General features: G+C 45.4%; 1 protein-coding gene across 2 annotated transcripts in view; it reads right to left on the bottom strand.

Moving 5' to 3' along the window:
* The window catches only part of BLOC1S5 (biogenesis of lysosomal organelles complex 1 subunit 5), a 73,136-nt gene extending 49,786 nt beyond the window's left edge, over positions 1 to 23,350 (bottom strand). For both annotated transcript variants that reach the window (XM_063451745.1, XM_063451744.1), the window contains exons 1-6: positions 23,055 to 23,350; positions 22,837 to 23,002; positions 22,414 to 22,588; positions 21,874 to 22,368; positions 21,086 to 21,168; positions 9,217 to 9,346 (exon numbers count right to left, since the gene is read on the bottom strand). In XM_063451745.1, the coding sequence (XP_063307815.1) occupies positions 9,217 to 9,346; positions 21,086 to 21,168; positions 21,874 to 21,982 (322 nt within the window). In that variant the 5' untranslated portion in view covers positions 21,983 to 22,368; positions 22,414 to 22,588; positions 22,837 to 23,002; positions 23,055 to 23,350. The remainder of the gene's footprint in view (positions 1 to 9,216; positions 9,347 to 21,085; positions 21,169 to 21,873; positions 22,369 to 22,413; positions 22,589 to 22,836; positions 23,003 to 23,054) is intronic.
* Positions 23,351 to 27,229: the final 3,879 nt, after the last annotated feature.

Below are 27,229 nucleotides of genomic sequence, written 5' to 3'. Positions count from 1 at the left end.
CCCGTATGTGTTGCAGACAGTGTGCTGAGTTCGGTTGTGTGTGAAGCAGCCTGGCAGCGGGCATGGAGTGTGGGTCTATCAGCCTATTCCTCTTGTCGGGTAGGGTCCTTCTCTGCCATCCACAGCATCCCCGCCTGGATCCCACCCTCCGGGCCAAGTACTCAGGCTGGTATGCCGGGGGGTCCGCAAACAGGTAGATTGTCCCTTGACAGAGTCCTGAGTGTGCCTGTCGCAGGTCTTGTGCCAGCCACGGCTAGAGTAACAGGCCACTCGGGCCGAAGGGTTACGTTGGGGCTCAGTGTGCTTGGCTGGACGATTTTGGCGCGATCCGCAACTCATGAGAAGGCCATTGTGATGAGGTGTGGGCTTAGATTGCTTCCTGTGCCTGTTCCACCATTGCGTTTTTCCTGGATCTCTTGGTGAGTATTTGGGCAGACGGTGATGCTGACCGGCCAGGTGTTCTCGTGGTGTTGCGCTGCGATTTGCATGTTTGGTGATAGGCCTCTGGGCTTTAGGTGCAGTTCTCAGGGTGCTATAAGGAGTGTCAGGCTGAGGTTGGTCCAGTGAGTGAGACCGGGTTTGGTTCCGAGTGGCTCTCTGCTGGCTGTGTTGCCTCCGCTTTCTATCCAGCCTCTTTGTGACTTGCTTAAGGTCTGTCTGGCTTAAATTCTCGTCAGTCCGTATGTTGCTGTGGGTCGGTTTTGTCATGGCACACTGTACCTCTTTCTGTAGGGTTAGTTTTCTATATTTAGCCCAGAATGCATCAAAGGCTTTGGTGATACCGTCCTCCCCGGGTAGCTCTCGTTTTGGGGGTTTGGAGTGAGATGGGCCTTGGTTCGGCGGCCATCTTGGCTCCCTCCGTGTGGAAGTGTATCTCTTCAGGGCCTCTCCGGCTGGGACGGGGCGAGTATTTCTCGCCTTATGGTGGACCGGGATGACCCCCGCCGGTCCATGGGGGGGGGGGGGGGGGGGGAGTAATTATGGGCTCTGTGGTCGGCCGGAGTGCAAGGAGAGCGGCCGCCTCCCCCCGCCTTGGCCTCCCGTAGGCCGCATGGTTGCCTCATCATGGAGTTGCTGACCGTCGGCGGGTTTACCGCAGGTACCGTGGCCCCGAGCTGCTTTAGAGTGCCCAGTGGGTGAGTGGAGTGGCACACAGTTAATTTTGGCTGGGTAGTCAGGCGATTTCTCGGTCTTGGGCCCAGAGCTCGGGTAGCATGCAACCGTCCGCTCCGGCAGTCAGGCTCCGCCCCCCTTAGTTTGTTTTTTTAACACACACACATAAGAAGTTTTTTTTAACCCCTTAAGGACACATGACATGTGTCACATGTTATCATTCCCTTTTATTCCAGAAGTTTGGTCCTTAAGGGGTTAAATATGTACTGTATTTCATGAACCTGATGTGTGCTAGTACTATGCAAAATTCCACAATGTGTTCAGCAACAGCTTCTGAGTACAAAAATACCGCTATGTATATCTATCCCGTGAAGCTACAGCACCATATAATAGATCTGACCATTTCAGATTTTAAACTTAGAATTTTTTTTTTATTTTTATTTTGAGTTTTAAAGCAGAGATAGACAAGGGCTATATAAATAGAGAGAGGGGAAGGGGAAGGGGGAGGGGAGGGAATGCATATTTGGTACATTATAATACATTGACAATTGTGCTGCAACGCCCTTTTAATCTTCAACAGTCAAGTAATGCATGGAGGTTATACTGTTGTTCGTCACCGGCCCGGTATTAGGCAAGTGAGGTCGAGGTCAGGCCTGTAGTACATACATGAAATGACATTCAGTTACAATCCTCTTAGGGTACCAGAACTCCATGTGCGCCAGGAGTTCCCACATTTCAGGTAGAGTGTGGAAGGAGGGAAGAGGAATGTATATCCATTGTTTGTTCAATTCCTCAACTAGGACTTATTTCTTAGGGGGTACAGGAGACTTCCACCGCCTTGCTATTAGTTGATGTGCTGTCAAAGCAATATGTAAGAACATCTTTCTTTTGTACTGGGGAATCCTCATTGGGATATCCAGCAACAGGTATGTTTTAGGGGTAAAGGGGAGGGTGCTGTTCGTTATGTCTCGGGACAGCTCATGGACTTGCGTCCGGTATTGACCCAACTGTGCACACTGCCACCACGTATGGTGGAACGTGCCCTCGGCCCAATGACATCTCCAACAATCTGAGGGGGTGGAAGGGAAAATTTTATGTAATCTGGTCGGTATTAAATACCACTGGTTGGGGGCTTGTAGCAGCTTAAGGGGCACCCCGGCCTTTCCCCCTGCCCACACAAATCTCCCCCACGTCTGACTGGATTGCTTTAAAATGGATTGGGCTAGGCGGAGAGGGAGAGTGCGGAACAGATACAACAACCTTGGCAATATGGACATTTTAAGTAATACTACGTGGTCTGTTCAGGACAGGTACAGCGGTGTCCATCAGGTTCGCGGGAGTTTTTGTAATCGTTAACCCTAAATATTTTATGGAGTCTGTTCTCCATTCAAAGTTGCAGGCGGGGTAAGGGTTGTGAGGAGGGTGGCTGGGATGCCTAAAGGCATGGCCTTAGTAGGAGACACACCCATAGGCCTTAATTAGATTCAACAAAGTGGGAAGGGATTCCTTTGGATTAGTAACATATAACAGTACATCATCAGCAAAGTGTAAATTCCTGTCCTAATGTGTTTTACACCCCACCTCCTATAGAATGTAAGCTCGTTTGAGCAGGGTCCTCTTCAACCTATTGTTCCTGTAAGTTTATTTGTAATTGTCCTATTTATAGTTAAATCCCCCTCTCATAATATTGTAAAGCGCTACGGAATCTGTTGGCGCTATATAAATGGCAATAATAAATAAATAAATAAGGTGCTGATTTTTATCTGTTTGTCTCCCAGTCATACTCCTTGTATGGTCTGGTCCTGTCTAATGAGATAATAGGGGCTCCAATGCCAGGACATGGAGAAGTGGGGAGAGGGGGCACCCCTGCCGCATTCCATTTGTAATTAGAAACGCAGGGGAAAGGAATTCAGACTGGATCACCTGTGCTGAGGTGGCAGAATATAGTGCAAATATTTGTCGAATAGCTTGTGGTGGGAATCAATATCTGATCAGCACCTGCGGTAGGAAGGCCCAGCTGAGACGGTCGAAACCTTTTTCAGCATCTAATGCAAGTAGAAGTCCACCTCAGCTCGACCTTCCAAGTTCCTGCAGTATCAACGTAAGCTTCCGGGTATTATCTAGGCCCTGATGGCCCAGCACAAAATCCCGGTCTAGTCATCGTGAATAAGATGTGGTATGATTAGGCTCAGCCTATTGGCAATTATCTTAGCATAAATGTTTGTGTCTGTGTTAAGAAGGGAGATACCTCTATAGTTTTTGCATATATCTGGGGCTTTGTCTGGTTTGGGGATTGTGACTATCGTGGCTAGGAGCATTTTGAGTCGTAATATGCCTGATTCTGCAGTCGCCTGGTAAACCCTAAGAAGCTGTGGTGCCAATATAGCGCTAAACATTTTATAATAGAGATTGGAGAGCCCATCCGCTCCCGGGGATTTTCCTGGAGGTAAGTGTTTGATGGTTTGTGTGACTTCCTCCATGGTGATAGGTTGCTGGAGAGAGTGCACCTGCTCCTCAGTGAGTCTAGGTAATGAGATATTGGTTAGGTATTGGTTTATGTCTGATGGCATAGGGTGGGGTATGTTGTTGTCACTCAGTAGATTGTACAAGTTGGAATAAAAGTCTGTAAATATGCAACGTATTGCTTGGGGGTCAATATGCTCATTTCCCTCTTCATCTATGATGTGGGATATCTTAGTTTGTGCCATTTTAGCACAGAGCCTGGCCGCTAGGCATTTAGTGGCTTTACCAGAGGTGTGGTAGGCATTGGCTTTCAGTTTATGTAGGAGGCGGTTCTGTATGTAATATGGCTAGTGTTGAATGTAGTGCATTCATTTTGGCTAGTAGTTCTTGTGAAGGTCACGGCCGGACTGGCCCACCAGGATACCGGGAAATTTCACGGTGGCCCGTCGGCACCTGGGGCCGGGCAGACAGCTGGGTCTGCTGGCGGCCGCTGGCTGGGGGAGGACTGCTGGCGGCCGCAGGGGGAGCTGGCTGTTCTGTCTCTGCTCCCCTGCCAGCGGCCGCCAGCAGACCTGAATACAGATTGGTTAGACTAGGGAGGTAAGAGTCAAAATGTATTCTTGTATTGACTGACCTGTGTCTTGGTTGAGTTGTTATGACTCATGCTCAAATAAAGGACAGACAGCAGCTGGCTATCATGCAGTGGCAGGCTGGGCCAGGGGGCGGCTGGGCCCTTTGCTGCCCAAAATTCTAGCCATACCGGATAAAATTTTACTGACATGGACAGTGTTCTTCGACCCATCATATTGTGTCTCCCCCAGAACTTGGCAATCTCTGGAGCTCATTAATTTATGTATACACTCTAGGAATTCAGCATCCATCAGTATGTACTGTACTGTTAACCAGGTCTCTCATGTGCATTACTTCATTCCCAACTGCTCAATCTTCATTTGAGGGCTTCTTATCCTCTTACACAACAGGGGAAACCCTAACTGATAGGCAATTTTCTGCAATCTGATCTGGTTCCCCCAGCCTTTCATGGGCTAAACATTTAGCTAAAATACAAAAATTGATACCGTACTTAACATGAAGAAAATATAAATATTTATTAGCAGAACATTGCTCTTTCTAGCACGTGAGGGCGGGGGAGCAGAGACAGAACAGCCAGCTCCCCCTGCGTCCGCCAGCAGAACCCCCCCCCCCCCGGCCAGCGGCCGCCAGCAGCCACCAGCAGAACCCCCCCCCCCGGCCAGCGGCCGCCAGCAGAACCCCCCCCCCGGCCAGCGGCCGCCAGCAGAACCCCCCCCCGGCCAGCGGCCGCCAGCAGAACCCCCCCCCCCGGCCAGCGCCCGCCAGCAGAACTCCCCCCCGGCCAGCGCCCGCCAGCAGAACTCCCCCCCGGCCAGCGCCCGCCAGCAGATCTCCCCCAGCCAGCGGCCGCCAGCAGATCTCCCCCAGCCAGCGGCCGCCAGCAGATCTCCCCCAGCCAGCGGCCGCCAGCAGATCTCCCCCAGCCAGCGGCCGCCAGCAGATCTCCCCCAGCCAGCGGCCGCCAGCAGATCTCCCCCAGCCAGCGGCCGCCAGCAGATCTCCCCCAGCCAGTGGCCGCCAGCAGATCTCCCCCCAGCCAGCGGCCGCCAGCAGATCTCCCCCAGCCAGCGGCCGCCAGCAGATCTCCCCCAGCCAGCGGCCGCCAGCAGATCTCCCCCAGCCAGTGGCCGCCAGCAGATCTCCCCCCAGCCAGCAGATCTCCCCCAGCCAGCGGCCGCCAGCAGATCTCCCCCAGCCAGCGGATCTCCCCCAGCCAGCGGCCGCCAGCAGATCTCCTCCTGCGGCCACTAGCCCACCCAGCCGGTCACCCACAGGTAAAATGTGTAATTCTGTCAGTGTGAGTGCCTGTGTCATGGTGTGCCTGTGTCATGGTGTGTCTGTGTGTCTGTGTGTATTTAAAAAGTGTTTTTACTCACCTTTTTTTTTCTCCCCACGCCGTGCTGGTCTCCCCTCGACTGGCCCTGCCTCTATGGCTGAGATCATCAAGCATGATGATCTGAGCCAATCCAATGCTCTGCCATAGGATTGGCTGCAAAGTCCCTGATAGTAGGTGCTGCACACTGTGCAATCACACTGTGCAGCACTTACACAGGAAGCACCTCTAGTGAATGTCTGAGTGACTCACTAGAAGTGTCACTAGGAAGCAATGTAAACACTGCATGTGAGTATGCTTAATGTATAATTAAACATTTTACTCTAAAAATGACCAATATTATATATTTGAAAAAGCAATATATATATTACTCAACCATCTGGGGTGGCAAGACATTGCCTTACATATTACATACGGCAATATATGGCGCAATGACTTATGGGGCTGGCATAGTTCTTTTTTTTCCAGGGCTGCTTTGTATCCCCAGTCCGGCCCTGGTGAAGGTTGTGACTTGTTTTTTGCGGACAGTATCGCTAGTTCCTTATAGGCTTCCAGGAGTTTGGATTGTCTCTGTTTCCTAAGGTAGGAGGATCTCCTGATAAATAACCCACTGACCACTGCCTTATGGGCATTTCATACTATGTTGTCTGTCACTTCGCCAGACCCGTTGTCCCTAAAGTATTCTGTCAGTTCAGACTGAACAGAAGCCTGAAACGAACTATAGGTCAGTAGCGACTCGTTGAGGCGCCAATGCCCCTTGCTTTTAAATTGAAACGTGTCATCTCTTGGATCTTGTCTGCCAGGCCATTTTGTGCAGTTGCAAAACCATCTAACTTTTGTTCCACTTGGGATGTTCTGTGCCCAATATCCAGCAGTTCCCTGCAGAGGTCTATGTTCAGGGTGTGTATCTGTTTTGTGATATTGCCCTGCATTTTGTCTGTGAGTTCAGACATTAGAGATCTATCTCATCCCTGTTGCAGTGAGTGGTCCCTCCTCTAAAACGGAGCTGGGGAGGCTGGGGAAGGGTGATGCATCCCTCGATCGGTAATCGCCACCATCTAGGATCGGGCCTTCCCTGCCAGAGCTCGTTCCAGAAAGAAGGAGGCTTTGTCCGCCTTGGAAAGATTGCCTTTGCTTCTCTGGGACATTAGGTAGGTGGGTATCTGCTTTCTTAGCCCAAATCTGCTCGTAACACAGATTATTTGTAGCTCCTTAGTCCGTGAGCAGCAGGAACTTTACATGCGTGCGGCCGGTCCGTTCAAGCTCCAAGCCACGCCCCCACACTTAGAATTTTGATGGGGTCGTGTTTCACATTAGGGCACTACAGCCATTTCACTGTTCAAATTACCAAACAAAGTAGTACAAACTTTGAAATATCTGCTTGGATCAAGAGACACAGTGCAAATCCTTAAGCAGGGATCGTACCACTCAAGTGCACCAACTAGAGCTAATTGACAGCTCCATGTTCTGTAAGTGCATCTCTTCTTTTCATACTTACTTTTCTCCAGTGCTGAGACTCCTTCAGAGCTGCTCACTTCTCCCCCTTCTGCGATGTAATGAAGGAAGCATATCCTCCATCGATGGTCGAATACTATGATCCTTATAGAGAAGCACTGTGGATCTGATGCGTGGCAAACACTGTGTGTGCAGTTAAGCTTTTCCCATATGAAAGCAATACATCAATGTTTTTCTCATAGAAACATAGAATGTGACGGCACTGAATATGGGGGCTTCTGTGTCACATGACCAGATTTTACATATTCAGTGCCTCGGAATTTCCTCTAGTGGCTGTCAGTGTGAAAGTGGATTTAATTGCTAAAAAAACTGCAAAGTTTTACATAGCAGGGTTAAATCAAAAGGACCACCACACCTAGGTCATTTCATCTGGATAAAGTGGCCTGGATGACTTTTAGTGGCCCTTTAAGTACATTTGGTTTCTTTGATTTTGCATTCTGTATATGAAGCTGAGCTTTCTGCAATGATTGCATCTTTGCAGTTCAGCTAATCAAACTGATGGTTTCATAACAGTGAGTCATGCAAAAACTTCTCCTGTTTAAACAGAGTCTTATGTAACATGAAATAAAACTCTTAGGACTATACACTACAACCAGTGTTTCTGAGTTAATATAAGAGCTTAAACCATTTATTTAGCTTCTGTCCTACTGCCAGTGTCAATGTACAATTAGCCTCATTTGCACTATTTCATACAGATGGTTTTTGACCAGTTATGTGCTTGAGAATCTTGTGTTTATTTTTTAAGTGATACCACATTTGGTTTTATAGAGCTACTTAAACATGTTAAAAGTGATAACATCCCTCTAAGATAATACTGTGATGGAAAAAAACTGCAATGGAAAAGAAAACCAAAAAGGGGCGTGTGCAGGTTTTTTTTTTTTTTTTTTTAATTAAGGGGATGTGCACGTTTTTTTTATTTTTTTTTTATTAAGGGGAGGTGTGCACGGGTTTTTTTTTTATTAAGGGGGGTGTGCAGGTGTTTTATGTGTAGGGTCGGTGTATGAATTTGATGTGTAGGGGGTGCAGAATTTCTATGTTTAGGGGCTGTATGAACTTTGTAAAGTGGGTGGGTTTTTTGTGTAGGGTGTGTATGAACGTTATGTGATGGGGTGCAGGGTTTTTTTTTTATGAAGGGGGAGTATGAATTTGATGTGTAGGGTGGGTGCAGGGTTTGTATGTGTGGGGGGTGCACAATTATTATGTGCAATAAATATTCTTGAAAACATTGAAAAAAAAACATTGTGGGTGGGGTTTGGGGGGCACAAATACAGGGTCTGCCCCGGGTGCCAAATGGTCTGGGTACGCCCCTGTCAGTACCTGCAGGCTTTTTGCAATAAACACTGACTTTTCTGAGAAAAAGCAGTGTTTACATTCAGAGGCGTAACTAGAAACCACGGGGCCCTGGTGTGACAATTGCCCTGGCCCCCCCCCCATACATCTACCTCCTTCCCCACACGTACCAGCCACCCCACTGCCCCTCCACATGCAGACAAACAGATACACATGCAGACACATACATACAGACAGACACATGTAGAGACACACACACACACACACACACTCACAGACACAAATTATTAATATTATATGTCCACCCAGCCTCCCTACCTGGAGAGCTGGCGTGGATCTGTCCCTGGGGTCCAGTGGGGCTTCAGTGCGGCGGTCGGCAGAGTTCCTTTCAGACGCGGTGAGGGAGCGGTGTCCTCTCTGCTCTGCTCCCTCGTGGGCTGTCTACTGATGCCAGGAGCTGGAATATGACATCATATTCCGGCATCAGTAAACGGCGCGGGAGGGAGCAGAGCAGAGACATCACAACTCCCTTGCCACGTCTGACAGGAACTCTGCAGCCCACCGGGGGAGTACATTAGGACAGGGGGAACACGGAAGGGGCGGCATATAGGCGGCCCACGGGCGCAGGGCTCGTGGCTGTGGCCCTGCAGTGAGGGGCCCAGTCGCAGCTGCGGCCCCTGCGACCGTGGTAGGTACGCCACTGTTTACATTACAGGCTAATGATACCTCCACTGGCCACTCCACAGATGGCTACAAAAGGTGCTTCCTGGTGCAGTGCTGCACAGTGTGGAGCACTGACATTCAGTGTATTCCCCCTCTGCATGGAGACACTGAAGACACTGAACTTCCCTCATAGAGATGCATTTATTCAGAATATGTAGGGTAATTCAAGCATTATCATATCTACTTACATGTCTTGAGAATTGATGCCAGCTGATCTTGCATTAAATCAGTACATTCTGTAAGAGTGTTTTCTTTGGTTTCAGATATGCTGTTATTGAAATTACCAAGAAAACTAATTTCACGATGTCCACGTTTTTCCTATAAGAAAGATTATGAATGTTAAGATGCTGTTCTTTACCCCGATGTGTCACATTCACAAACAGGAAAACAAAATGGAATGTGCACCCTAAACAAAAAATTCTTAAACATCTACTCCATTGGCACATGTCAGTACGTCACTTCTTGGCAATTCATACCACAATTAAACCAAGATCTAGCTCTACAGTGAACAGGAATCTGGACAAGATCGTAGAGCAACAGAGTTGAATACTCTAAGCACACATCTCTTTCACCTGTGTGGTCTAGTACATACATGGATTATACAGGGTGCAGTATTAAGATACCATATTATAAACCATTATAATGCTCTGCATTTAAAATAAAATCTTAATTTATTTTCTCTGTATGCTTTCTTTATGCTGACTGTCAAGTGGGAAAGTAAATTTAGAACTAGGGATGCACCGAAATGAAAATTCTGAGCCGAAATCGAAAATTCAGGATGCCCTTGGCCGAAAACCAAAAATGACTTTTTTCCCCCCAAATGATTTTAAAATGTTTTTTTTCTATGTAAATTTGCCCCATCAAATTTAAATAGGTGGATGAAGATGAAGGTCAACTTCAATGAAGCAATTATATTTTATGATTACATTCTGCAGGCAAAGTTTGTAGGAAATACAAGAGTTGAAATGATACTGTCTGTCTGTAAAGCTAAAGCTGGCTAAGAGCATACTCACTGGCTATATATACTACTGTAAGAGTTAGAGATCAATAGCACATAAACTGCAATCTTTAAAAAAATAAAATAAAAATCTATACAGTGTTGGTGATGCATTTATTGAGATACACTGACAGACACTGATAAACACGCTGAAACACGCGTACACACACTCACTAAACACACACGCCAAGATACAGGTTGTTTACCTGTATCTTGGCTCCCTATCTATCTAGGTTCTATTTAGGACAGGATTGTCCTCTCATATTTAGAACCTAGATAGATAGGGAGCCAAGATACAACTGCAGGATAAAGTGGTGCGAATTTCTACATTTAACCCCTTAAGGACACATGACATGTCATGATTCCATTTTATTCCAGAAGTTTGGTCCTTAAGGGGTTAATTATTTTTTTTTTTTATAGTGCATAGAAAGGAACAAAAACAGGTAACGACATGGCATTAATAGTTAGTGCACAAAGTAAATTGCAGGTACAGAACAGGTCATGTTGAGAGACTTCCACTTTTTTTTTTTTTATAAATCAGTCAAGAAAAGAGAAATCCTGACATGAGCAAGACATTGAATAACGATAGTAGCAAACAGGTGTTATGTATGTCAAGAAGAATACACACCTTGACAGTATAATAATAATAAACAAGGCTAAGTTTCCGCTTAGACTGAGGCCATTGTAAGGAAACTACAAGATGATCTAAGAAATGCTGCAAGATATATATAGTGACATTTACTTAAACTATAGGCCTGCTAGGCCGGCATTTCAGACAAAATAATAATGGACGAAAACTGAGGCAATCACATCATAAACAAAAATGAGCTGGTAATAACCGACAGTAAACAGTATAGCAGCTGTTACTAGGAGCTAAGGATCTAATGTGGGCTTGAATACACGAGATAATAAAATATCAGCGTATACTGAGTGGAATGCAGCACTTGACCAGATACAGACAAGAAAAGCCGATCAGTGTAGAAAGTTGGGATCCTCCGTTCTCGCACTTCTAGCCCCAAATATGATCAGGAAACAGCACACCAGATTCAGCAGCCCCTCCACTCTGTTTGCGCGAGGCGTTAACCGTTGTGTCTGTATGGGTCAGTGTGTCTCTGCGTGGGTCGGTGTGTGTCTGTATATGTGTCTCTGCGTCGGTCAGAGTGTGTATATGGGTCAGTGCATGTGCGTTAGTTTGCATGGATCAGTGTGTGTTTATACTTGAGTCAGCGTGTGTTAGTCTGTATGAGTGGGGGTCAGCAAAATATTATTTGCCTAGGGAGGCAAAAATGCTTGCACCAGTCCTGGAAACAAAGGTTAACTAGTGAAACATTCAAGTTTCATATACTCCAAAACAGATATTCTGTCAACAATGCCAGCAAAATTATGAATGTGCATCACACAACAGTAATTATGGTTCTAGAAATAGCTTAAAGGGACACTCCAGACTTTTAAAGCACTTAAGCTTACTAACGTGCTTTATGTGTGAAGAGTGTGCCCTTTCAATAGAAAGGCACTTTTATAAATTAAAGAGGCAGCATTTGCCCAGAGCACCTGCCTTGGGAAGTATGTGATTGGACATTCACAGAAAGTCTGGGCTGAGTTAGAAGAGCAAGGCATGTAAATGCTGCAGACAAGAGATCTGTAACTTCTCATGCTATTTTTTTTCCTACACCCTCAATGAAAATATGCATAATTAAATGCACGCATGATTTCATTGGAGGTATACCTACTAAACTGATTTTTTATTTTGGTAGTAGTGTCCCTTTAACAGTATGATCAGTTGGAAGTATTTGGAAAAGCATCAGTTTCCTATATAGGACAGGATTGTCTTTATACATATTCTTTAGGGTGTTTATATCACTGCATTTTTTTAAAGAACAAGGATGCAGGTAAATCCTCTCATATTCTTCATAAACAAAAAAAGATCAAACTCATACATTGAAGCTCGGTGATGGAGAATTCGAGAGGAGGTGGTCTGCACTCTTGGAATTTTTTTCACAGAACCTCTACAACAAAGAGAATGACATCTGAGCAGTTTCATATAAACTTGTTTGGATAAAACATGAATACAGCTGTGTACTGGAAGATATTAGTTCACAAATGCAGTTACACCAGTCTTTTAAAAAGACGTCTGCATGAAATGTGTTTTGGGGTCTGTTTTGTATAAACGGTGTCTGTTGAGTGATCTGCTCTGAAAGCCACAATTATTATTTTATGGCTCCATCTAGTGGTTCTATGAGATCACTCCATCAATATGCAGAATAACCCACTATGAATTGTGAATGTCAAATTTTACACAATAAAAACATAGCTATCTATGCATATACTGAGACACAAAATAAATACTTAACAAAAAGGGTGAGGAAAGAAAAAATAAATAACCTAAACTAGCACTTCCAGCATGTAGTTACCTAAATGTGCAATGGGGTGAGTACCATAGTGCAATAATCTATTGTCTATACTTTACTAAGATATTCCAAATAAGTTTTTCAGTATGGTTACAGACAAATAAAGCAAACAGTATGTAACAAATCAGATTAAGAGAACAAATGCAGGTATCTAAACCTACAGCATTAAAGTATAGCAGTATAGGTAAAGAGCAGCATGCTAACAGGGGAAGGTAGATCCAACTAAACAAACATGTAAAAGATGTGAGATATGTTCAATAGCATGGGGTTCAAAAGTGAAATAAGATTACATTCAAGTTGTGTGAAACAAAAGAGGAGCAGACATATGTAGACATTATATGGTAAACACAAGTATTACTAAAGATATTTTTAAAGAATGTCTTACATACTACAAACCAGGGCCGTCTTTAACACGGGGCAAATGGATCAGCTGCCCCTGGCCCAGTTATATCAGGGAGGCCCAAAGCAGCTGCCTTGCACACACATTTTCTTTGCCTACCCAGTCAGCCAGTGCTAAAGGGGTCAGGTTGGGCACTGTGTCCTTTTTTACAGCGCCAACCGAGCTTCTTTCTTTTTGGCAGCATGGGAGGAACTAACAGCCATGAGCCAGTTCCTCCAAGATAGACTGGTGCCATGGCCCATGAGAGAGAGGAGGAGAGGGCAGAGGAAAGGAGAGCTTGTGTGGGAATGCCTGAGCATACCTCCTATCAGCCTCAGCCAGCGCAGTGGACCCCACCCTTCTGCACTCAAAAGGTAGGAAACTAGAGGGTGGCTATAAAAGTGTACATTTTGCATGAATGTCCGTATGTCTGTCAGTGTGGGTGTGTCCGAGTGTATCATAGTATATCTGCATGTGTAAGTGTTTGTATCTGTGTCAGTGTGTGTATTTTTATGTAGTCAGTGTGTGTGCATCTGTGAGTCTGTATGTCTGTGTATGTGTCTGTATATCTGCATTGTGAACCTGAATGTTTCAGTGTGTGTATGTGTATCACAGTGTGTGTGTATATGTGTATATTTGCGTACATCTCAGAATTGAAATGCAATTATGCACCCCTGCATTCAAACTTCAATACTACATACAAACACATTCCTACATTGAAACACCAACACTACACACAACCACACCAAAATAATATATAAACACACACCGCATTCAAACACCAACACCACACACATAAATGCATGATTGTATTAAAACGCCTACACCACATACAAACACACCCCTATATTCACACAAACATGCTCCATACAAATACATGCTTACATTCAAATACAAAAACACTGCTCGGTGATAAATACAGCCCGGAAAAGCCCTGGAATATGGCAGCTGTCAAAGCATTGCTGAAGTTGCATGACAGGTGGGGATATAACATTAAGGCACCCTTGCGATAGGGGGGGGAGGGGGCACAAAAAAAAAATTCTCGCGCCAAGGCCTTCCCTACTTTAGTTCCACCACTGCATTGGGGTTGAAGGCGGGAATGCATGCCAAGGATTGGGGTGGGGGTGCAGGGTCCAGGGCGCCCAAGCAAATGCTCGCCCAGAGTCTACTCATGATTAAAGACAGCCCTGCTACAGACTACAGAAAATGTTTTCTAGGGTGAGGCAGGACATTTTATTAAAATGTTGTGCCAGTGCCCTAGAGAAATTCTATAAAACTGGAGCAAAGAGAAAAACAGAGGATAAGTGAAGTGGCTGTGAATGGGAATATATATAGTTTGAGGCTATGCTGTTGAGCAATGTTAGCAGCTTTTAGGATTTTAAAAAGAACCACTAAAGGCACTTAGATCACATCAAGTAGTCGGAGTGTCTTTAGTGCAGGCTTTAACAAATTTGCTTGGAATCTAGGGGCAGGCTAACAAAGTTAGGAGCCAGTTTTTATTAAACTAACAAAGTATTAATTTTTAACCAGAAAAATAAAATGTTTAACCCCTTAATGACAACTTCTGGAATAAAAGGGAATCATGACGGAATATTTCCGTCATGTGTCCTTAAGGGGTTAAAAGGGACACTATAGTGACCAGAACACTACAGCTTAATGTAGTGGTCAGGTGTCTATAGCCTGTCCCCAGAACACTGCCTTTTCAGTGCAAGTTATTCCAATAGTTATTCAGTTCGTTTATAAAGCGTCACAATTATTTCATCCAGCAAGCATACAAAATCCTGGTACAAAAAGAAAATTAATCACAATGACAAGCAATAAAAAAATGGTGTGCATAAAAAATAAAATAAAAAAAAAGTATACACCATAAAGAGTAAAAACAATAGTGACGATCCCTCCTAAAATATATAAAAGTGATAGATAGATAGATCATGCAAATGATGGCCTGGTCACAAATTTTGCAAAAGTGACAATTATATATCTCAAAATAGCAAAACTCAAAAAATATTCATAACAGTATGTGTAAGAGTACAAAAGTAATTAATGTGCAAAAACAACCTATATTGTGTTTACTTGATCACAGCAATAAAGAAGCACATACAGTATACTTGGACAATACTGCTTATGTAAATCCAGCAGAGCTATCAATTGAAAGCGATAAACACAGTCCTAGTGCAACACTGTAAAATTAATTGTCAAATTATACTTTCTAATGGACTTAAACTCACAAGAACTGAGTGGTTATAGTATTTCTCAAGACTATATAGCCCAATTCGTATTACTTGGAAAATACAAAAACTAGTCTCCCCAAGAAGTGTATCACTTGGATGTAATATGAGTTTAAACATGGTGTAATTGTATTTTCTGTTTTTTCCAGTACTGTATTGAGTTTGTATCTTTCAAATTAAACTTTAAGAACAAATTGCAACAATGTATTTTTCTATTAACATTTATGAGAGAGGTTATTAAACCCAACCCCAGAATGGGCACCACCTCACTCTGAGAAATAAGTGTTTATGTGTGACTTGCAATAAAGATATATATTTTTTGCCAAACATCTGATGTCCCATCACAGTGAGAGGCGCGGAGAAACGCAGAAGTGCTTCTAGCGGCTGTCAATGAGACAGCCACTAGAGGCTGGATTAACACTAATGTAAACATAGTAAACATAGTTACAACAGGCAGGGTTAACCCTAGATGGACCTGGCACCCAGATCACTTCATTGAGCTGAAGTGGTCTGGGTGCCTATAGTAGTCCTTTAAAGTTAGCGTTTTTATAAAAAAAAAAAAAAATAATAATTGTGATACACACACACACACACACACACACTTTTATTTCCTATATATGTAAACTATATTATAATTAAAGCATTTTATAATATATTATACATATGTAATGCATATATATATATATATATATATATATATATATATATATATATATATGATTTCATTATGTGTATATATCTCAAAGTACACTTATAATGAAAGCATATACATGCATTATATATGTATAATATTTTATAAAATGCTTTCATTATTTTATAATATATTATACATAATATATGTATAACACACACATACATATATATTGGGGATCGACCGATTATCCGTTTTACCGATATAATTGGCCGATATTCGGTATTTTCGGCAATATCGGTACCTGCCAATATAGATACCGATATTGCTGATAATACCTCCTAGGACCGCCAGACTCACCTCCCGCCAGGATCACCGAGACCCGCGGCCGTCAGAGCGTTGTCATGGGTTACCATGGCAACACTCCTCGCGGCACGCGAGACTTACACTGGGGAGCTGGAGGAGCTGCTGGGAGGTGAGTAAACGCTTGCTGCCCGCCACCCCCCCCCCCCCAGCTCAGCCAATGCCACTGGACCACCAGGGACTGCTATACCCCCCCCCTTCCCTGGCCAAGTATGAAACAGGGAGGGGAGACAACAAAATTAATAATAATTAAATCTATAAAAAAAAAATATATTGGGGCGTGGCCAACCTAGAGACTGAACAGACGTGTTTTGTGGAGCTCCGCTAAACCACGACGGATAAATACATTACTCGACGAAAATTACACCCGGAGAGAACCCTCCACAATCCCACCCCACCAGAGTCAACATGGGGCGCAAGCACCGCAAGTTTCAAGCGCCTGAAATCACCACACAAAGAGATATAAGGCTCTCATTTGAGCGGCATACCCCGCCAGCACGGCCGAAAATGGCGCCCGTGGAAGGCCGCACAGCAGACTCGTCGGAAGACTCCCACGAGGAGAGGGAAGCATCACCTACCTCTCCGAGACGGGGAGACCTGTACCGGGAAGCTAACTCCGACGAAGACTCGTCCCCAGCAACCAAGGGGGACATCAAACACATGCTCCTGGAGATGCGACAACTATGGAAGTCGGACCTCCAGGACATACAGCAGGAAATGGGGGCATTACAGAATAAGCTCCAAGTGGTGGAGGGTAAAGGCAATGCCCGGGAAATCCGGCTCCTAGCCACAGAAAACACCCTGGACGGCTTGACCCAGCAGGTACAACGGCTACACCGCTCTGTGGCGACCCTAGAGGCCAGGCATAGACGCCGCAATGTACGCTTGAGGGGGATACCCGAGGCCGTTAAAGGGGACGCACTCTTACCATATACCCAAAAGCTACTTACATCCATTGGCTTGCAGGGTCAAGCAGACCCCACAATAATTACTGCGGCTTTTAGGGTCAGGAAAGCCCCGACGGCACCAGAGGCAGCACCCAGAGACACCATAATAGTAACCAGAGACACAGTCGTACGAGCGGCCATCATGACACGCTCCAGAGAGATGGGGAGCGCGAAATTTGAAGGAGCTACTATCCTGTTCTTTAGTGACATCCCCTTTGCTGCACTCCTAGAAAAAAGAAAACTGGCCCCAATAGCTAAAAAACTGAGAGAAAACGCAGTGAGGTACCGCTGGGGAGCTGATGGAACCCTGATGGTGCCACATGACGGCCAAACCCTCACACTTACCTCAGATGAAGATCCAAAGAAACTAAGCTGCTGTATGGCAGGAGAGAACCAGCCGGCAAGATTGAGCGCAAACAACCACAAACGAGAGGAGAGGGGAGCAACAGGGGAAGACAAGTTGCGAAACCACCTCAAGAATGTCAACCCGGGAGTTCGCAGACTGAGCACATCGGAACGTCGGGAGAGCAGAGACTACCCGAATCACCAACATAGACTAAAACCCAGGGACTGCCCTGATTGCTGACTGCCTGTCACCACTCCGATCCCCAACCCACACACGGGCTCCCCCATTGCCGGCACTGTACCACGGACAGACTTGCCAGTACCATGGACATATGCCAGAGGGCAGCACCACCGGGTCTAAGACTCACTGAGGTCTATACAGACTGTCCAACTCGGAACGCCCCATGCCCAATATACTGCACGATATACCACCCAAGACATAGCCCAACACATATCCCAATATATTGTATATTGTATATTGCTATGACAAATAACCCTTTTTCTAACATCAATACACTGACGTGAATGTTTGCCCATGCGCATAAAATTCAATAAAATACAAATTTAAAAAAAAAAAAATAAAAAAAAAAAAAAAATGCCAGAAAAAAAAAAAAAAAAAAAATATTTTTTTTTTATATATATGTAATGTCCTGCTGCAGTCTTGCTAATTGCCTATAATTTCCACCTGTTGTCTATCCCATTTGCACAACAGCATGTGAAATTGATTGTCACTCAGTGTTGCTTCCTAAGTGGACAGTTTGATTTCACAGAAGTGTGATTGACTTGAAGTTACATTGTGTTGTTTAAGTGTACCCTTTATTTTTCTGAGCAGTGTATATAAGAGATATATATATATATATACACACACACACACACACACACACACACATTATATATATTTTATTTACTTTTATTAACTTTATTTTTACTTTTTCACCCGCAGGGGGACTGCCTGTTAGTTCAGGCAGTCCCACTGCGCAGCACTGTGGATGGAGATACAGCCGAGGGCCCCCGGCTCCCTATACTTGCAGAGGGGGCCCAGCTGACTGCAGGAGCACATTACAACTCTTCCCTCTCTCTAACTCCCGCGAGACCCGCGGACGTCAGAGCGTTGCCACGGGTTACCATGGCAACGCTCCTAGCGGCACGCACGGCACGCTTGCAGGGAGTTAGAGAGAGGGAAATGCTGTAATGTCCTGCTGCAGTCTGTTGGGCCCCCTCTGCAAGTATAAGGAGCCGGGGGCCCACAATGCCACCGGACCACCAAGGATGGAACCAGGTAAGGAGCAGGGAGTGGGGAATAACATGTATTACATTAACATTATTAGATGCATACACTAGTAAACACACACACACACTCTGCATCCACTACACTGACACACACTCTGCATCCACTACACTGACGGGGATGGGGGGCAGCCCAGACCTTGTGCTTTGTCAGGGGCCACAAAATTTCTGGTGGCGACCCTGCTGCCGGGTGCCACCTGCGGCAACCCGGAAGTGATCGCTAAGGGGGAGCGATCACTCGGTATCGATATCGAGGCATCGTGTAATATCCTTAGAGCGGCTCGCTTCCAGCCCTCATTTTGGCCGCGGACGTTAAACGTTTTTTGGCTGACGTACCCTGTACGTCCGCGGTAACCAAGGGGTTAAAGGGACTCTCCAGGCAGCCGAATTTACTCACCTGGTTCCAGCGCCGGGAGCCTCGTGAAGCCGCGCCCCCTATTTCGTCAAAATTACGAACTAGGCGGGCGCGAGCAGGGAGCAATCAGACGCTCCCTTGTGCTTCGCCACACATGCGCACATACTTCAGAGGGCGGCATTCATGCCGCCCTCTGAAGTCCTGAGCGCACTACCGCGCATGCGCACGGTGTGCGCGGCCGCGAGCTGAGCTGACTGACAGCTCAGCTTGCGGTCTTTGCCCCCCCCCCTCCTCTGCTAAGAGGCTGGAGAGAGAAGGCGCGCACACAGTGCCTTCTCTCTCCTGCACACGTCAGACGTATTTTAATACGTCTGACGTGAACAGGGCCTTTTTAGGGCCCTGCATGATAGGAAGTCCCTCTGGTGGCCGTCTGAGTGACGGCCACTGGAGGTATTCCTATCAATCAATGTAAACACTGTATTTTCTCTGAAAATACAATGTTTACATTAGATTGCCTGCAGGGAGCTATAGATCATACCTGAACAACTACATTAAGCTGTAGTTGTTCAGGTGACTATAGTGTCCATTTAAACAGTTCACACCATGTGGTTTTATTATTCTGTTTTAGGTATCTTTTAAAATCTCAGGGTCTTCAATTGATATGGTTGTATAATTCATGTTTTATATCCATATTTGCCATCACTGGGAGTTGTGTGTACACTGATATTTCTTGTATATTTTACATCACTATTTGATATTTGTGGTGGTAAGTGGGACTTTAACTTGTGGCTTGGTGAATGGTGTCCGGAGCAAGGATTTGGCTTCATATCTCATGTTAGCTCTGTTTGGAATGGAAATAAACTGTACAAAAATGATGGATGGTGTCTTTCTCAAAAGGGAACAAATGTTCTCAGTGAGCAGTTCAGAGGTTTTGCTAGGATGTATTTAAACTAGGAATAGGGGGATAAAACAAGGACAGAAGGTACCCCCCAAAACAAGGACAGGAGGTGCCTGTAGCAAGTGTGTTAAAAAAATGATAAGCTTAGAGTCATGTCTACAAATGCTTGCAATTTAGGGAATAAGATCCCTGAACTTGTGGTAATAATGGCAACTGAGAATGTAGATTTAGTCGCCGTTACTAAGACATGGTATAATGAGAAAAATGACTGGGACATAGCAATACCAGGGTACACTTTACATAGAAAAGACGGGTGATCCTCCGCCTGCGTGGTAGATGCTTTGGGGTTGATCCCCTGATGGCCCTCGGCCCAGGTGGGTGTACCTTAGGTGTAACTGGTGCTTGAGGAACAGCTATCCCAAGAGTGGCCTTGGTCTTCCCATGTCCGACGCCTCCACAGACTGCCTCAGAAGTCAGGATTGAGGTATGTCTCACAGCCAGGGTTTCCTAAATTCGCTGGTAGATTGCATCCAATTTCTGCAGGGATCACTCCATGGAGCACTTGCACAGACTGCGTAGGAATATGCTTCCAGTAATATAGTGTGTCCGCCATTTTGATTGGTGTCGCTGCGGTTGGGAGGCGAGCTGTGTGCAGCTGCAGTGTATAGCTTGTGTTAGAACAGGTCAGTGGGGATAACCCCCGCTGGCCCAAAAGGGTGGTAACCGTGCAGCTTTAGCCCACTGAGTGGAAGTCATTGACATGCAAATACTCTCGTTCAGGAAAACCATGAATAAAGTTATTACCAGGTTAATACTGGTCACCTACCTGAAAGCTGGACTACTTATTCCATAAACCTCTCCCGTAGAGAGTTTATCAGATATGCACAGTAATTCCATAGAAAATAGCGAGAGGAATTTTCAACAAATCAGTAAAAAGTAAGGATTGGTTATCCTTTGTTTTATTTTTCAAGTGGGCCGGTCATTACATACAATATTAAATTGCTCTTCTATAACATGCCTTCCTAAGTATTTTATTAACACACAACCCAACCCTCCTGGCTTCATGATCAGTTCTGCTTGTGTGCAATTTCCCACGTAGTAGTAAACCATTATGCATTAAAATGATGTCCAATTTAAAAAAAAATCCCTATCTATACAATTTTAGTGATTTACTGTAGAATATTCAAAAATCACAAATATTGAAACAAACTAGATTTACCTCAAACTCCTTAATGAAGTACCGTGTTTCACCCTGAATAAAGGGACGGTGATCCAATAATCTGGAATGAATTTCTCCAACATCTGTACAAGAAACAAAATATATTTACAAATAGTCTACTTCCCTAAAACATATAGGCAAGTAAACCAGTCATACATGAACAGAGATAGAAAAAAAAAACTTTTATGTCAGGACAAGTGGAAGTGCTAAAGCAACAGGTTTGGGTCCATATTTTGAAGTGCATGACGCTAGATTGTACGTAGAAAGCTGCAGTCACAAATGCACAACCACTGGTGTAAACAGCCTGCGTGTCTGTGTATAGCTGGGCAAATACTATGAGCCTGGGCCAACACACACCAGGTCTGAATTCTCAGCTATGGAAGCAAATACATTGAGCCTGGGCAGGGGAGTAACTAGAAACCACAGGGTCCTGATGCAAGAATCATAGGAGGGGCCCCTCATCATCTCTCCTTGAGGATACTTAACACTACACCATAACTGTGCCCAACCACTCCAATGATATCTAACGCTACTCCATTATTACTGTGCCCCACCACTCCAATGATAGCCAACACTACACCATTAAAACTGTGCCCACCACTCCAATGAGAGCCAACACTACACCATTAAAACTGTGCCCCACCACTCCAATGATATCTAGCACTACTTCATAATGTTCTTACACTCCACATATCTGTGCACTATGCCCTCAAACACACTCACCTGAAACTGTTCTGTGACCACACTCACACTCTGCTTGCTCCCAGACAGTCACATAGCTGCCATACCTTTTATAATGTGCTGAGTGGCTGCTGCCATGGCAGTGCTGTTATCCCGTGCTTTCAGGCTCTGTGTTAGGGGAGACCCTGCTGATCTGGACGGCGAGGGGCTGCTCATCTTCTCACACTTAGTTCAAGCGACCAATAATGCGGCGACTGGCACTATAGAAAGCTAGCCCACCCAGTAACTAGTCACTACAGACAGCTAGCCCACCCAGTAACTAGTCACTACAGACAGCTAGCCCACCCAGTAACAAGTCACAACTGATAGCTAGCCCACCCAGTAACTAGTCACTACAGACAGCTAGCCCACCCAGTAACTAGTCACTACAGACAGCTAGCCCACCCAGTAACTAGTCACTACAGACAGCTAGCCCACCCAGTAACTAGTCACTACAGACAGCTAGCCCACCCAGTAACTAGTCACTACAGACAGCTAGCCCACCCAGTAACTACAGACAGCTAGCCCACCCAGTAACTACAGACAGCTAGCCCACCCAGTAACTACAGACAGATAGCCCACCCAGTAACTACAGACAGCTAGCCCACCCAGTAACTACAGACAGCTAGCCCACCCAGTAACAAGTCACAACTGACAGCTAGCCCACCCAGTAACTAGTCACTACAGACAGCTAGCCCACCCAGTAACAAGTCACAACTGACAGCTAGCCCACCCAGTAACTAGTCACTACAGACAGCTAGCCCACCAAGTAACTACAGACAGCTAGCCCACCTAGTAACTAATCACTACAGATAGCTAGCCCACCCAGTAACTACAGACAGCTGGCCCACTCAGTAACTAATCACTAGACAGCTAGCCAACCCAGTAACTACAGACAGCTGGCCCACTCAGTAGCTAATCACTAGACAGCTAGCCCACCCAGTAACTAATCACTACAGACAGCTAGCTCACCCAGTAAGTAACTAGTCACTACAGACAGCTAGCCCTCCCAGTAAGTAACTAGTCACTACAGACAGCTAGCCCTCCCAGTAACTAGTCACAACTGACAGCTAGCCCACCCAGTAACTAATCACTACAGACAGCTAGCTCACCCAGTAAGTAACTAGTCACTACAGACAGCTAGCCCACCCAGTAAGTAACTAGTCACTACAGACAGCTAGCCCTCCCAGTAAGTAACTAGTCACTACAGACAGCTAGCCCACCCACCCAGTAAGTAACTAGTCACTACAGACAGCTAGCCCTCCCAGTAAATAACTAGTCACTACAGACAGCTAGCCCACCGAGTAACTAGTCACTACAGACAGCTAGCCCACGCAGTAACTAGTCACAACTGACAGCAAGCCCACCCAGTAACTAGTCACAACTGACAGCAAGCCCACCCAGTAACTAGTCACTACACATTGCTAGCCCTCCCAGTAACTAGTCATTATACACTGCTAGCACTCCCAGTAATAATCATGGCCCCAGGTCCCGCTCCCGGTGTGCCTGCTAACAGGACCCTATTGCTCAGCTGATGAGCTCCGAGCAGCGCGGAGCAATACGATAAACATGTAACGGAGCTCGCTATTGGCCAGAGCTCGAGTCACCGCTCGCCGCTCCCTGTAAGGCCGCCTGCTATTGGCTGGGTGTGCAGCTATCCCGTCCGGACTCTGTGTTTCAGGAAGTGCAGTGTGAGCGCTGTGATGGCATGCTGTCAGCTGATGGGAGCTGCACTATCAGCCGCACTGCCGTGTCACTATTCAGGTTTTATTTATCCGCTAACCGAGCTGCCTTTTCTTTTATTTTATCAAGTCCCATCGGGCCTGTGTGTGGTGAGACAGGTCCCCTCGATGAGCAGCTCCTGCAGCCGGGTGCTCGGTTACCGTTTAATATCTCCGGGGCAGGCTGTACCCGGGCGCTGCTGCTGGGGAAGTCAGTTCAGGTTACTTCTTTCAAGCGGGGAAGGGAGAGGGACCTCATAGCCTGGGGTTTCAGACTCCCATTAGCCTCAGCCAGCCTGCTCCCGCAGCCATCTCTTACTTAACCATGTGTGTATCACTCTGAGTGGCTGTGCAGCATCCCAGGTTTCAATCACCAGCCCAGTGCACAAATATGGCCCAACATTCAGTAACTAGAAACCACTGGGTCCCCCCTATGTTTCCCATTCCCTCCCCTCTCCACCCAGAGTGTCTCATTCTCCCCCCAGCTATGTGTCCCCTATCCACTCCTGTATCTGCTCACTTCCAGGTAGCGTTCCTGAGCGGATTGCGCTACCCGGTCTGACAGAATATGCTGGTGGCTCTCAGTGAGCACTTCCTGTCAAACCATGGGCCGCTTGTCCACACTACATGCAGTGACTAGCAGGACGGGGAGACCTATGCACTCCTCCCCTGCCAGTCACCCAGCAACTGCGCCCCGGGCCATTGCGGCCGTGCACCGACCCTGAAGTTATGCTGGTCTTCTGCCTCAGCAGAGCTCAACAGGGCAGCCGCCCCGCTGAAGTGACAGGCCTGGTCGCAGATGTGAGCTCTGCAACTGTGGTAGTTACGCCACTGCCTGCATGTAAATGCACACATTGCATAGAAATACACAACTGCATTCAAACACCAATACTACACACAAATGCAACCTTACATTTAAACATCAACACTACACACAAATACACCACTGCATTTAACCCCTTAAGGACGACGGGCATTCTATGGCGTCCTTTTTAAGGCGGTCCTAAATGCGGGCGGCATAGAATGTCACCGACGGCAGTCGCGATCTTGGGGTCTGCCTTGGAGCTCAGGCAGACCCCTTCTCCCCACCTGGCCATGTGATTACGGGTCCTCGTGATCACATGGCCGGAATAGCCAGCTTATGCAGTGCCTGCAGGGGGACTGCCTGAGCTCTCAGGCTGTCCCCCTCATGCCTGTAAAAAAAAGTTTGTTAAAGGTAATAAACATTATAAAACAGTGTTTAAATTAAATAAAAAGTACTAAGATCATATATTATTAATATTTTATTATTTAAATTGCGCCAGCAAATTCCATAGCACTGTACAATGTATATATATATATATGTGATCTAAGTACTTTTATATACACATACATGTTATAGTATAATTTAGAAACAAACAAATATGTTTAAATGTCTATCTGTTCCTGTCCAAATTAGAGATGAATAAATTGCGTATACGCAGAAGTAATTCAGACTGACACACGGAGTTCAGGTTAAAATAACTTCGAGGAAATTTATTGGCATCTGAAGAGAAAAGTGGGCACGCAGGCCCTTATAAGGGGAATTTTGCATCATCATTGATTATCAAGATATCAGTGAATAAACATCATTAATTGGATTAATTGTTAAGTGGCTGTGTCAATGTCCACCCATCAATATGATTAATTGGCTCAAAAACTAAGTGGTTAGCTAAGTGTCCTCCCACCGAGAGGTGGTATTATTCTGGACACAGGTGTGGACGGATGGCTCAAGCGCCATCTTTCCCAACACGAGGCTTACTCGGTGGAAAGGGGGGCTTGGGCGTCATTTTACGTAGTTAGTGATGTCAGTCTCGTGGTCAGGTGCAAGGTTTTCTTATGAATAGAACATTTCATTAGTACAGTGTTCTCATGGCCTTCAGATTATACTACGTTGCAAATTATAGGAGATTCAGCAATTCCGGGGTTAGTCATATCTTTATAGAAAATACAGTCTCTATTCGTTATACTAAATGCTGTTAGGAAATTCTGTGACAAAATGGAGGGTCTGTCATAATGTGAGGTTAAAATGGAGTTAGTACAATAATTCAATACAGGTTCAACAAAGATTTTTAATAATTCTACATCAGTCCCCCTATGAAATGTTAGATTCTAAGAGATAAACTTTATTAGTTAGTATCAGAAAACGTGTTAGCCCAAAGGCACAGAAACCCTGTGGCCGCTAGCTAGGTGTTATTGCAAAGTGCAATTCTGTCCCTTCATCTGACCCTAGTAAGCTAACTCATCTGTCTGCAGGGCACTCGAACGCTTCACTACCATGGGTGGCCCACGATGGCTAACCCACCACTTCTCCACACGGTAGTCTTTCCCATACAGACAAATGCTGTCCCTAAGCTGGTCCCTACCTAGAATTCTCGCACTTTATCAATAAAAGGGATAGTTTGCAGCGGTATACAGGGTGAGTTGAGATCTTGGAAATCTTGGTCATCAACTTCGAGATGTGCGAAAGTGGGTGCCGCTTGGTCTACAGTCTTCATGAGGGATTTTCTCAGACAAGGGAGGACACAACAAACGAGAAGAGCAAAGATAAAAAGAAAAATTAGTATTGCTATACCAATATGCATTAAAGCCTTTTGCCATCCTGTCATCCAACCAAACCATCTTTCCCAGGGATCTTTTATCCCAGAATTCCTTTTTAACTCTTCAGAGAGCTCATTTAATTTCTCTATGGCTAAGGTAACTTTACCATTAGGGCCTGTGTTTTCTGGGATATAAGTACAACATGTCATGGTGTCGGGCAAAATTTTACATACTCCTCCTTTTTCGGCTAGAATCATGTCCAAGGCCATTCTATTCTGGAAGGACATTTGAGATGTAGCCTGCAGCTGTTCGGCTAAACCCTGGAGGGCATCCCTGGTGTAATTAACAAAGCGTTGTTGGTTGTAATAAATGTAATTTATCCAATTTAAATTCTTGTTTGCAGTAACTATGGTAAAAAGTGATTCAAATCCTGCAGCAACTTCATCTCTTGCTTTAAATTCATTGGGTACCCCCCTAGGCACCCCAATGGCATCAATATAGATGTGAGGGTCAAAACTTCCTTTTACTGGGGCTTCGCGCTTAACCTTGGCTGGTGTGTGTTTGGACTCATGTGTGTCAGGGTGTGTGTCAGAGATAATATGTATAGGCATAATGGCTTTAGCCAAAGTACACTCCCCCCACCATTCCTTGTCCATTCTGGATCTTAGCTGTAAATCCCCACACAACCAGTAAATATCCCCCAATGACCTAGTATGGAACTGCAACAAGTTCATGGAGACATTTCTGTAGGTGGCACAATACCCTTTAGAGAAGTTACCCAAGAATTTACCAATTCCATCATAATTAGCATAACAGGTGTAATTACCTCTATAGACTGTAACACCATCTGGGGGTTTGACATCCTTGGTTAGGAGAGGATACTCTACTGTCCATGCTCTACATATGGACCTGTTGAAATCGTAGTGATAGGCAAAAAGACTCAAAACACATTCTTCTATATCTACTGGCAAAGTTAAAGGCACGGTGCCCAGGTGAGGCCGGGCACCGCCACACACATAGCATGCAGTCTTGTTATGCTTGTTGGCATTATATTTCATCCATTCTAACCATAGATTAACATCATTAAAACCTGTTTCAGCGGCCATGGTATCTTCAAAGGTGGGGTTAGCAATGGCCATCATGT

The sequence above is a fragment of the Pelobates fuscus genome, chromosome 4, assembly GCF_036172605.1.
Source record: "Pelobates fuscus isolate aPelFus1 chromosome 4, aPelFus1.pri, whole genome shotgun sequence".
NCBI lineage: Eukaryota > Metazoa > Chordata > Amphibia > Anura > Pelobatidae > Pelobates > Pelobates fuscus.
The sequence above is the reverse complement of the archived record's forward strand: the minus strand, read 5'-3'. Positions and strand labels throughout refer to the sequence as shown.